Source organism: Rhinolophus hipposideros, assembly GCF_964194185.1.
Source record: "Rhinolophus hipposideros genome assembly, chromosome: 16".
Lineage (NCBI taxonomy): Eukaryota > Metazoa > Chordata > Mammalia > Chiroptera > Rhinolophidae > Rhinolophus > Rhinolophus hipposideros.
The window spans coordinates 36,314,953-36,328,473 of NC_138062.1; the positions used below are offsets into that span (position 1 = coordinate 36,314,953).

The window sequence follows — 13,521 nt, forward strand, 5'->3', positions numbered from 1 at the left end:
TGATGAATAATCTTTTTAATGCATTGTTGCATTCGATTTGCTAGAATTTTGTTTAGGATTTTTGCATCTGTGTATTTTATTCTTTTTGGTGCAATTGTAAATGGGATTGTTTTCTTAATATCTCTTTCTGATAATTTGTTATTGGTGTATAAAAATGCAGCTGATTTCTGAACTTTGATTTTGTATCCTGCTACTTCACTGACTTTGATCATTTCTGATAACTTTTTGGTGGAATCTTTAGGGTTCTGTGTGGGTGCTGTTTATTCTGCTTCATCACGCCACTGAAGCCTTCTGTTGTATTTTTCAATTCACTTACTGTATTCTTCAGCTCTGTGACTTCTATTTGGTACTGTCTGTTTGTTGGAATTCTCACATTGCTCATGCGTTTTCCCCCGAGCTCCATGAGCATCTTTATGATGATTATTTTGAACTCTTTATTGGGTAAATCACTTACCTCCATTTGATAAAGGTCTATTTCTTAGTTTTTATTTTCTGTCATTTGGAATTGATGCCTTTGTTTCTCATTTCCCGTGACACTCTGTATTGGTTTCTATGCGTTAGGTAAAACAGTCACCTCTCCCAGTCTTGAAAGACTGGCCTTGTGACCATGTTTCCCTGAAAATGAGACCTAGCTGGACCATCAGCTCTAATGAGTCTTTTGATGCAAAAATTAATTTAAGACTGGGTCTTATATAGGTCCCAGTCTTATACATTAGTAAAATAAGACCAGGTTTTATGTTAATTTTAGCTCCAAAAGACACATTAGAGCTGATGGTCCAGCTGGGTCTTATTTTGGGGGAAACACGGTAGGAGATGAATCTTACTGCTCAAGCTGTTGATTGTTTTTCAAACCTTTGTGATTGTCCAAGTTACCTACTTTATTCTTAGTGGCTCCCAGTAGTTGAGGGTGTTTCACGACCTGTTAATGTCCCAAAGGATAAGATCTCAGTCAGCACCTGGATTCAGGCTAATTGGAAGCCAGACTCTGAAGCAGCAGCTTTTAAAGTAGGGGAATATGCCTCTTTCAGGAGATACTGGGAGAAGGGCATGTTTCTGTTTTCTCCCTTCGTACTGAGCCTTGGGGTTATAGCCAATTAAGAGTGGTTTCTTTGTTTGGTGTCGTATAGTTGAACCTGAACATAAGCCCACTGGCCACCAGGCCAGTCTGTCAAGGGATTTATCCTCTGGACAAGAGCCACAAAAACGAGGGCGCCAGATATGTGCACAAGCTCCTTTCTTGGAGACACTGGTACCCTGGGGCTGGGCATCAAGTGTGCCTGCTGGCCTGTCTCTGGAGCATAAGGGAGTCAGCCACTAGATGTATGCGGAATTAGAAGCCTACCCGTTGGCCACAGCTGTGAAGAAAATCTCATTGTCTTCTTTCAGAGACAGATTGCCTGTGTGTGTTTCCGTCTGCTAGCTGTATGCTGGTCCCTTGGTGGTAGTTGGTTAATAACTGGTTCTTTTACAGTCCTGTGAGACCCATGTAAGCCCCACTGGCCACCAAAACCAGGTGACCAAGGGTTTTCTTCTGGACGGGCAGCTGCAAATGTTTCAGCTCTTTTCTAGGAGATAGCAGCAACCTGGAGCGAGGCAGAGGGAGTGTGAAGATAGCAGCACTAGCCCTCAGGTCTCTGGAGAGGATTGCAGTCTGCGTTTAGATGTGTTTCATTAGAAGCCTGCCCCTCAGGCCACACCTATAGCTAGGCCTCTGGATGTGTGTTAAATTAGATGCCTACCCTTCCGGCTGACCCTTTAAGATGAGTAAATAAGGGTCTTTCACAGAAAGATTGGGCACTTTCAGTCAGCTGTTTCTGGACTGGGCCCTTGGGTAGGTGAGTCTGTGTCTGCCAGGCGTTTAAGAACTGTCCTCAGGTTGCTTTTGCCTTGTGGGTCTCATGGATGCAAGCCCCATTGGCTGAGATGTTGTGAGATGTTTTGGGGGCTCATCTTTCATTCGCAGGTCTTAAAAGTTAAGGTGACCCCTGTGGGGTTCAACCCCCTTCAGTCCTCAGCGAGAAGCTCAGGGTTGTGAGTTCCTTCCCAATTGTGGGTGGCTCTGCTGGGGGTAGGGTTTTTGGCAAGGTTGTGTTTCAACCTCTCCTACCCATTTCTCCTTTGCCCAATGTATGAGTCACTCTGCTAGTTTTTGGGTTTCTTTCAGAGGAAATTGTTCTGTAGGTAGTTGTGTATTTGGTGTGTCCATGGGAGGAAGTGAGTTCAGGATCCTCTTGTGTTGCCATTGTGAACCAGAATTCTCTATATTTAATTTCTTAGAGGGGGGATGTGGTGTGTGGTCACAGAATACTTTTTCCTGGGCACACAAGCCAGTATTATTTGTGTGCATACAGAAAATAAATGGAAGGGGGTTGAACCCCACATGGGTCACCTTACCTTTTAAGACCTGCGAATGAAAGATGCGCCCCCCAAACATCTGACTTCGCAAGCCGATGGAGCTTGCATCCATGAGACGCACACGGCAACAGCAACCTGAGAATTCTAAGATGACTCCCATTACCCCACCTCCTGGTGTTCACGCACCTTCTCTCAGTTATGCAATCAAACACAAATTGCTTTGAAGCAATTTTGCAGATGTAATCAGGTCCCAAATCCAGTGATTTTAAGAGAGATTATCTGAGTGGGTTTCATTTCATCAGGCGATCCCTTAAAGGGGATCAGGCCTCTCCACGAGAGATCCAAAGCGTGAGAGGGTTTTGTCACAGGGAGCGTCTCATTGCTGGTATTGAAAATGGCAAAGAATGTGGGTGGCCTGAATGTGGGAGGCCCCTCGCAGATAGACCCAGACTTCTGTCCGACAACTGCAAAGAACTGAATTCTCTCATAAGCTTGGAACAGGACCTTGAGCGCTAAGTGAGAATACAATTCAGCGGAAGCATTGATTTTTCGCCTTGTGAGACCCTGCACAGAGAACCAGCCATATCATGCCTGAACTTCTGACCTACACAGCTAAGACGTGAGTACTGTTTTATGCCTCTACGTTTGTACGAGTTTGTTACAGCAGCACTAAGAAACTAAAACAATAGAATATTTTGCTTCACAAAATTGCAACTATTTGTTAAATATTTATTGACGTTAAATCCATATTACACCAACACAACAATCCAAAGTAGTATAATACTATTTTTTTTATAAATACAACATAAAAGGTGGCAAAATAATGCTACTTAATCCCAAACCCAGCAAATTAGCAAAAAAGTCACATTCAGAAAAATTTGGCAAGTAAGATATGACATAAGTCAATACTAGAACATAGGTAAGTCCATGAGGGACTTTGTATGGTATCTTAAATTCCATATTAGTAATGCATATAAGTGTGATCAAAGAAACTTGTACCACTGCCGAGAACATCTGCCACCCAGTGCTCAAGCCTATCAACCACTTACAACTTGGTTGGTGTTCTTACAAAGAAGTAGAAAGCTGTACATGTGAAGCAGTAATATGAAATATATAGGGTGGTACACAAATATAAAATTATTTTAAAAAATACTATGTATTGAATTGAGTAACTGAGCTAAGAGACTTCAACATTTTTATTATAAATAATGAGAGATACGTGTTTTGCATAAGGAATACAGTGTTTTCTTTTCATAGCAAAGTACCATTAAAGCCTCATGTTATAATAGTAGGCCAAATTGTTTTTCTCCTTTTTAAAGTTTATTGGTTCCGACTTAAAACGATCAAGTCTGGTCAGAATCAACTCAATTTAGCTGATGCAGAATTGTGTGCATTTAAAAATTAGTCTCTGCTGAGATGCCTTTACAAATTACTCAGAATTTAGCACCTTCTTGAGGCAAGGTTTCACAACAGCAGGGAAGTGAACTAATATTTTCCATTCACCATATCTTGGTGCCATTGGGAAAAAACCAAAACACTATGGCACAAACCTGTTTTTGTCTCTACTAAGTCTCCATTTCCCTCAAGTAGACTAGATGCTACAGGCAGTTTTTCATTTATGCCAATCTTGCAGTCTCAGTCCATTTTCAACTTGCTCTAAACATCTAAAATCTTCTACTACACAAATGCCAGATACGCTAAAGTTCCCATAGCACATATGCTCCAAACTTTCAGCTGACCCTGGATTCCCTGACTGGTGAGTGGCAGTGTTTTTCGCCTACATGTTAGATTAATTGTCAAGAAAACCAAAGAAAAGCCTGTCCTTTAACTTGTTTCTTGCCCTTCTTTTATCTGAATGAATACAATGTAGTAAGTACACGTGTAGCATTTTCATTCTTCTCCCTACTATTTCCAAACCCCTCTTTCCTCCAAATTCTATGTGCCTTGGTCATTTCGGTGGTTTGGATGCCTTTCTTGGAATGGACTGTAATATATTTCGGCTTTATTCAGAATACTTTATATTATTTATATTTAAATTAGCCTTTCAATACGGTTTGTAAATAAGCTTTCTACCAAGGTAGCATGAAAAGAAAATACAATACAAAGAAATAAAGGTTATGAAGTAAGGTATTAACCTTGTTAGAAAACTCTGGATATTATTAAAATTTAAGGCAAGTAATTCCTTATGGTTTAATATAAAACAGTTTGCAAAGACAAGGCATTTACTTGGATTTTTTTGCATTTCCTCTTTCACCCTCACATATTGCACTTGATTCACTGTAGCTGTCTGAATACACTGCCATTTTAGAATCATTTTAGTAGTAGTAGTGGTACAATTGCCTCATGGTGAAAGCATTCCACACTATCATGCTACGTAGCACCTAAAGCTAGTGTTTTAAAGGCACTTTTGAGAATACAAATTGTGGTTACCTTTGAACAATTGGTTTCCTTTTAGCATTTCAGACCACTTTAATCACAGCAATTCAAAAGTTTTAAATTGGATGATGAATGTGAATTTTCTGTGCAATGTGTACATTTCTATTAGCATCGCTTACTTAAACTCTAAGAGAAACATTTTCTTATTTCTTATAGTCAAAGGTATGTTTTTGCCTTTTACATACTGTGGCAAAGGAATATGCTGGTCAAGGCAAGGCGGTTTCAGTGTGTCAGTTTCAACAAGAATGTTACAGGTCCTCGCTCTCTACCAAGCCGGGATTCAGTGTCAGGTGACATGGACTGGCTTCGGGTTGGAACGCCGCTTTGATGTCTAGTCCCTGGTCTGAAAGTGCTGCATAGCGACTGGCTGAGGGGCGTACTTTTTTTGGCTTGGTGCTCTGTGGCTGCTGATGCCACTGGGCTAGAAAAAAAGAAAATTAGGATGTTTTAATCAAGAATAACCGGAAAGCCCTTAGATGTTTCAAATAAATACAGAATGTCTTTTGATATATACCAGGTACACGTTCTTTATGAAAAACTGAATGCATCCATGGTAGAAATCCTAAAGTTTAAGGATAGTTTTGCATTTTACCCGTGTTGCAGATGTACTGTTTGTACAGGGTAGTGGGGCTATAACAGATGATAAAGACAAAGCATAGTTTATTTTAAAGGAAATACTTGCCGCGGCACAGGGAGTCCTTTGAGATAGGCTCTAAGTTTCCTAATTCACCTCTCCCCGCTTAAAAAAACAACTTCAGAGATCAAAATAAATAAGTGCCGCAATAGTGAGAGTAGTTTGGTGTTTGGGATGGATGTTTAATCCATTGAAAGCAGCTGGGCAGCAGGGAAGGCTGAGTTCATTCCTTTCCTGAAGAACCTCACAGAGCTCTTTCTTGCTCAAGGAGAGGTAAGCTCTTCATTTTTTTCTAGTGGTTTTGTGTAACTAGATCCCATAATGCTATTGGACTAGTTTGTAAATTCAGTAGGAGTGATTTTCGTTAAATTTAGGATGCATGTAGACAAATATACATACACAAACACTCACAAACCTATTATTGCTCAGCTGCTTAAGATAAATTAATGACAAAAGCACTAAGCCACAAAAGTATGCATTCCAGGATCGATGTACCCATGTTTAGAGTGCATTAAGACACTGTGCTAGGATTATAATACAGGAAGAAATGTTAAAAAGGCAGTCATTTGCAGAACATGGTAATAAGAATAAGGTGAAAAACATGTGGTTATGCTGTTGCCGACTGTTAATGCCTAAGGAAGCTGGAGTAAGGAAGCCACAGCTGACTAGCCCACATAAGAGAAATCAGCATGCATATTTTGCTAATGCAAAGTTCCTGAAAGATACTTGGGTATTTGTTCTCCTGGTGTAGTTCACTATTAATGTTGAGAAACTATAAACAGAAAGAGAGAGAGCAATATGAAAATTTTAGCCAAAAATATCTCTACTGTTGTAAGATTACATAAAAGTAGTATGATTTGCTGTTCAGATGTCTATTTTTTTCAGCGTTTAATGACTAAATGCAAGGAGATGAGATGAGGCAGCACTCACTGTAAACATCCAGCCTGGCAGTACAGGACACAATCCCTGCTTCATTCTTGGCCGACACCGTATACCAGCCGGCATCTTCTTTCGTGGCTCCCTGAATGAGCAGGCAGACGTAGCCATGGGTGTCCTGGTGCATGCTGTGGAAAAGGATACAGTCATCAGGGCTCTAAATGCTTAAGAAGTGGCTGTGGACAGGAAGCATCGTTTCTAATTAGCTCATTAGAAACAGAATTGCGCGAGTAGAGAATAATAGGGTCATACTTATTCTGGAGAGGCTGCTGGCCCCATTAAAAGGTAATGGGAGACGAGAGCAGACATCGCGAGCCTGAACACATCTCTGCACTTAATTTCTGGTTAAGGATCTGCCTTTACAAAACCACTGAATAGTTTCTCTGTCACCACTGAAGCAAATGAATGCATCTGTCCTTTTAGATAGAAAGATAAACGCACAAAAAAACCAACCATTAGATTAAGTTAGAATGTATTTCATCGTCGTATTCCATTCTAGCGTCTTTCTGAAAGCTTCATCATACATTAGGGTAAAGAGTGTCTTTTGTCTTTGCTATCATCAGTGGCGTGACTCTTACCCAGATTTACATGCTATATAAAGTAACTGTTTTTATATCGTTAGAACCAAGAAGTTATGAATCAGGTTAAGTCACTGTGTATTCTCACCTCACTCGGTCAGTACTGTGAGTGAGGGATTCATTTTCTTTCTTCCAAAATATCTGAGGTGGTGGCACTCCTGAAACACGGCATTCCAGTCGCACTGGGTACCCGTCAGCAACTCCTGTGTTTTGCAGCTTCTCGATAAACACGGGGGGTTTGTGCGCTTCTTTCGCTGAGAAAACATGAGATGAATGATCTATCAGTGATAGACAAAAGGCGCAATACAAATAATTTACACGCTTTTTGCAATATTGCTTAAATAGATCTTTTCACTTCAGGTGGTACAATGCTGGTCCTCTCTCCAAATTATCCTTTTTTTTAAAAGAAAGTTTCCTGTGCTTCATCCACTCATTTATTTCCTTGATTCGTTCACTTCTGACAGGACCACACAGTCCACTGGCCATCTGCACCACAGAATGACTGACAGGCCGCAGAGAGGGCTTCACTACTGATGGTTACAGTGCAGTCACAGCCGTTACCAACCACTGCCCCCTAGTGACGCTGAGGACAAGTGTTGCTAAGAATCGGATCCACTTCGAGTCCCTCCCTGCTACCTGCAAGGTGTGCTATGAAAATTCTGAAGATTTGTAAGTCCTGGCGTCAGTGAAACATACCGTGGGATTTAAAGGGGGGTTAGTACAGGGGAAGCGTCTTCATCCAAATTTGGCAGCTTTAAATAGTTACCTATAAACTAGGAATGTACATCCTATTAAGTACAGATTACACTTTGTATTCTTTGAGGGCTATAAAAAAAGAAAGCTTTATTTATGATTACCTTGAAGGAAGGACACCATAAAAAAGGATAACTTCATTAGTCTGAAAAAATCAGAACTGATAGTTAATACTCTAAATATCCCCATCCAGGGGGAAGTGATTTTCTTGGATCTGAGTGAAAACAATTTCAGAGGCAGAATTAGATTTAGTCATTTTCTTCTGAGCTACCAGCAATAAATACAAGGGTGCATGTCTTTCTCCACCACTCCTCATCCTCTGGAATGACAAATATATCAAGGCAGCCAGCGACAGGCAGGTGAAGAGGATAGAAATTCTACCTGAAATGTTCAAATACCCCAGACTATCTCAGACTTTGAACTATGGAGAGCTTGTATTTTTCTTGGACTTAAATGGTTACCTGACCGAGGCTGTTTAGGGGGAAGTGGGAACACACCTCAGTATATAAAATGAGGCTTAATGTCGTAGCAGCTCGCCAGTAAGAAAAATCTCTGCCGTTTTGGAGCATGGCCACGCAGGGTACTGGTGCTACAGAGCGTCCTAGATTTAATCCTAATAAAAACTTGCTGAGGCATTACGTTCTGATTTTACATACGGGGAAACAGAGTTGCAGAGATGTTAGGTATTTGCCAAAGGACACAGCTAGTAAGCGAGAGCTGGGACTGAGACTTGATGTCAGAGACCTTGCTTTCAATTCCTGTGCACTGCCGTCTTCTAACGGAAGTGCTCCCTGAGGCAGATGGAGATGGCAGTCCTGAAGGACAGACACATTGCCCGTGCACATTGCACGGGAGAAAAACAGTTGGTTTTCGTCTGATGAGGGACAGTTAGTTACGGGGCTGACAGGTCAATCCGAGTGTGTAGTACTACTCACTGCACAAAATGTGAAAGCATGGCTACCAGCACCACAATCCACACCTGTATCGTGTTTTCTGTGTGGAAGACGTCTTTGTGCTATTAGCAGAATCATTATCAAGGATTTTAGCCAGGACCTCCTGGGCTTTATTCTCATTGCTACTCTATTTTTAGTAGTGTCCGGTGTACAAAGCAACATAATAATTAGACATTTATACCCCTCACAAAGTGATAACTCCCTTCCCCCAATCTGCTACCTCTCTGACGATCGTATATAGCTGTTATGCTACCAATGACTATTTCCTGTTCTGTACTTGATATGCCATGACTATATATACAGAAGGTGCCAAAAAAGTATACATATTTTAAGAAAGGTAAAAACTATTAATATTGTAATACTCAATATATACCGATAACGAAAGATGAATACAAGTCACGTTTGACTTCTGCAATTACAAGAGGTGCTCAAAGTAGTTACCATCAGCGTCCAGACACTTCTGATGATGGTGAACTACTGCTTGAGCAACGTTGACCAAAGTGTCCACTTGTATACATTTTTTGGCACCGGTACATATATGTGTGTGTGTGTATAAAAATGAGCTGACATGCAATATTATTTAACTTCAGCTTCAGGTGTGCAGCACAGTGATCAAGCGTCTACACCGTCCCCCTGAAGGCTGCTGCTCTATTTCTTGAACGAGCTCAGTGGCTCACAGTGCGTGGAAGAGGACCGGGGATCAGCAGACCGAGTCCATCCCTCAGCTGACTGATGGGACTGTGCGCAACTCACTTAAGTCTAATTTCCACATCTGTCAAATGAGGAAGAAAGTTTGCTCTGATTCCCTCTGAGGGCTGTTATGAAGACCAACTGAGATAATGTATATGAGGCGCTTTACAAACAGAGGTATGACAAATAAACATGTTTTTTTTAAAAGAGAACAGATATCAGAATGTTTAGTTATGCTCAACTCTTAAGGATGGTATAAACCTTTCCATAAATATATTGTCCTTTCCTAAGGGTAAAACTTCACATAACAATACTTTAACGAAGTTTATCTCACAGTATAATCAGCTAAAAAGCAAATGTATGTTTAATTTGACTGACATTGGGGGTAATGAAATGTTAAACATTTTTGACTTTTGACATCAGTGCATGTTACATTGATTTAAAAACCAGTTTTAAACCAGTTTAAAAACAAGTTGTGTAGAACTTGATGCATAAATCAATCCTTATACATCAAGTTTGGTTCTCAGAGCCTGTGCTGCTATTGAGCTTTCCTTATGTAACAACAAGCGCGACACATAAAGTGATCCAGAGAAACCCAAATCCTTTTCTCTTTTGGCCAGGCTAGTGGGAGAAAGGAGGGATTGATAATAACAGCTACAATGAAGAAAAATTAATGTTTCTGATTTGCTAAGCCTCATAACATGTCTCCATTGGCTACTTTGACGAAACAATCTGTCTGCAGAGGTCCAATTTCTTTTCCCTACTGGTTACTAATGCAGGATTAGCTTACATTTCTAAATCTCATGTTCATGCTGGGAGAGAGAGAATTCAGACAAGCCTACCTGCAACCACAAGCTCCAGGCTGAACGCGTTCTGTCCCGCTCGGTTAGTGGCCGTACATGTGTAGATGCCGGCGTCCCGCGAGGTGACGGGCTCTATGATCAGTGAGTGCACCCCGTTCTCACGCACGAGCATCTTGTGGGCACTGTCAGGGCGGATTGGCTTCCCATCTAGTTGCCAGCTGAGGTCTGGGGTTGGTAACCCACTGACCTAAACCAGAAAGAAAATGCATGAACTTCTCTAATATGAAAACAATGAAATCAATAGCTGAGAAACCAGCATAAATTCCCCCTTTGGTAGTAAAAGAGATGGCTTTTAGTATCAGCTCATGTTACTGTTTTGATTAAACCCTTTCAGTGGCTTCTTAAGCACTCATGGGCTCACTTCTTATAGAGCAACCTAGAAATGAAATGGGGAGCAAAACAAGGTCTGTCACCATCTTACCTCACAAGGGTTATAAATATTACTGGGATGATGGCAGCACAGGGCCCTGAGCTCTTTGGAAAAAAGTCTAATCGTAATAACAACATACTCAGCTGGCACTTACACACAGTAAGGCTTCTCATCATAGAATTGCCACAGCTGTGGAGATATTAGTTAATGCATCCATCAGCAGCAGGGCTATTAGTTTATAATCCTTGAAACTAAGTAACAAGAACAATACAAAATTAGCCAGAAAGCCATATCAACAAATTAGCATCACAATGGAAACATAAAATCTTGAGACCCAGACAGTTGTTGACCAGACATCAGACAAAAGCGATTTAATTGCTAATAAATAACAAGTTGTGCTGTGAAAGGATAGGGATGGTTGCCATCTGTCAACTCTTTATGGCTTTGCCCTTGATTTTGAATGGGGAGAGAAGCACCACTAACGAAGGCCTTTTTACCCCATCCCAAATTTACTAGTGGGAAATTACATACAAAAAGATGTCTGCTGGACTGGAAAACAATTCTTCTGAAGGTCCAGCTTTGCCAAAATCAGCCAGGGAACTCATAAATTCCAGTCCTGCTACATGGTAATTCATTTATATTACTTAAACGATGCCCCACTCCCCATATATCACAAAGGTCTAGAGAATTTAAAGGAAAAAATTAAATTACTGGTCAAAAGGATGAAGAGATTTTGGAAGCAATCGTTACGCAGCTTGGCTTCTGAGACGCTCAGGCTCGTATGTTCTCCCATCTGTACACCTGCTATCCCCCGCTCTCTACATACTCATTTACCTGTCTGGAGGAACGTGTGGGAGTGCACTTGGGGTCAGGTTCCAGGCCTTTCCCAAATTTAGAAAGAAAGCAGCACTACTTGTTCCTGCTTCACTAGGTGAGAACCTACACAAACAGGGCTGTATCCCGACTGAAGCCACAGCCCATTAGTAGGAGATGCGTAAAGCACTGCAATCTCAGCTTGCCCAGTTCCCAGTGGATAGTTACTCACGTTAAGGCGAAGGGAAAATGCCTGATTCCTCTGCCCTTTGTCTAACCCCAGCCTTCTTGTTTGTGTAAGTAAACAAAGCTGGTATCACGAATTTAAGGTCATTATAATAAGGACATAATTTGAACAGATCCTTTTATTCTTTTCATATACAAGCCCAGACTTACTTTTGAAAAAAACAAATGATGCCCAAATCTTCTGAACACCCTTTGTGTTCTGCAATCCCAAAGAGAACCAGCAGAGGGAGCCCAAATTTTAAAAACCTTACCTATCTTTAAGAGCTAAATTTTGAACTTCAGGTCAGTAAATAATGGGGCAAAGAAAAATTGTCAGAGTAATAGTTCTTAAACATTTTTGGCCTCAAGTTCATTTGAGAAATTGATAAAAGTTATATCACACACAATTTTGTATACAATTTCAGAATTCACACATACAATGAAATTTGCGTACCCTGAATTAAGAAGCCCTGCTGTAAAATGGGTGAAAGAAGGATGTCACTCTTACGTCTCTTAGAAATAGAAAATGGGAGGAGCAAAAGTCAGAGTAGACATATGGATACAAAATTTGTGTGAATAAAGAGTGAAGATCAACTAATTAACGATCAGGACATATGCCAGATTCAATACATGTATTCCTTTAACAAAATGGGAAACTTAAAGGGATAAAACCTCCCAGCGACTTTCTGGAGTGTGGTACAGGATTCTAAGTAACGAATATATTTAATAAACATTTAAGAGTACAGGAAAAGGGTGATTTAAAACAGTGTGTAAACATCCCGTATATTTCACTTAGCTGGAAAACATTTTAAACGTGTATACTTGACATAATTTCCAAAAGGAACTAAAGAGAAATGGCAAAGGGGTAAGATAGATTTATAGGCAATAACAAACTCTTACTTTGCAGTCCATTCTGCAGAGTTTTCCTTCTTGAACAGTCAGATCTCCAGGAGCCTGCAAGAAGTGAGGCCTGAAGAACCGCTCTTGAATTGGTTCATTTTCATCTCCGCTGTCCCTTGATCTAGAACGGGGCCTTAGAACAAGACACATAATAGATGGAAGGATAGATACTACACAGATAGCGTTATGTCCAGGCTCTTAATCATGGTTTTTTTTGTAATATGTGGGGTAATAGTATAATATCCTTACCTGATTTCTACCCCTAAGATTTACACTTTAAAAAGTCAGCAAGGCAAAATCTTGTTTCATTTGCAAGTTTATTATACATAGCCTAATTGCAGATCTTAAACAGTTCTGCTCTCCTAATCCTTAAAGACACTATAAATCATAAAAGGGGAAATAGGAAAAAATGGGGTAATCGATACTAACCTATTTTTTCCTAAATATTTTTAAAGCTGTATGAGAAATAGCAGCAGCTGTTGCTCATTTATTTATTACCAAATCTTTTTCAACAGAAACTACGAATTTTCTACTGTGAATTTAACCTTACAGGAAATCAAAAGTTCTTAGCATGTTATAAAAAACAAATTACATTTTTAGGCAGGTTTTCTTTTTTATCGTTTATCCATGTACCTAAATACACTTTTTTTTCCCCTTTTTTGTTTTAAAATAAAACCGCACATCTCCCAGAGTTTGTGTCTTTCTTGCTTTTAAGGATGTTTCCAGCGGCACCTTCAAGAATGATACAACTTAAAGTAATTGCAGGGAAGACATAAGAGCAACATGTTGAATACAAATGGTCAGTAATCACGAGATAAGTTTAAAAACACTTAACTAGAAAAAATAAGATGGAACAAAAAAATGAAAGATTAGTAAAAGACGCTAATAATTATCAGTTTTTATATAGGTCATTCTTCTCCAAATACAGATCGGATATTTGAACAGAATGCTTATCTGGGAGACACACCTGGAAAAGCTTAGCTCTATTGAAGACCACAGGAAAAGCAAAGGAACA

The 13,521-nt window shown here is 40.1% G+C and overlaps 1 protein-coding gene across 15 annotated transcripts in view; it reads right to left on the reverse strand.

Annotated features, from left to right (window-relative positions):
• Window positions 1-3,052: 3,052 nt before the first annotated feature.
• Window positions 3,053-13,521, reverse strand: part of PALLD (palladin, cytoskeletal associated protein) — a 375,682-nt gene continuing 365,213 nt past the window's right edge. For 8 of the 15 annotated variants that reach the window (XM_081075482.1, XM_081075484.1, XM_081075481.1 and 5 more), the window contains 6 exons: window positions 12,507-12,639; window positions 10,178-10,385; window positions 7,028-7,193; window positions 6,356-6,489; window positions 6,152-6,197; window positions 3,053-5,212 (listed from right to left, as the gene is read on the reverse strand). In XM_081075482.1, coding sequence (XP_080931608.1) covers window positions 6,184-6,197; window positions 6,356-6,489; window positions 7,028-7,193; window positions 10,178-10,385; window positions 12,507-12,639 — 655 coding nt within the window. In that variant the 3' untranslated portion in view covers window positions 3,053-5,212; window positions 6,152-6,183. The remainder of the gene's footprint in view (window positions 5,213-6,151; window positions 6,198-6,355; window positions 6,490-7,027; window positions 7,194-10,177; window positions 10,386-12,506; window positions 12,640-13,521) is intronic. The other 7 variants (XM_081075483.1, XM_081075474.1, XM_081075485.1 and 4 more) reach the window with 1 other exon arrangement.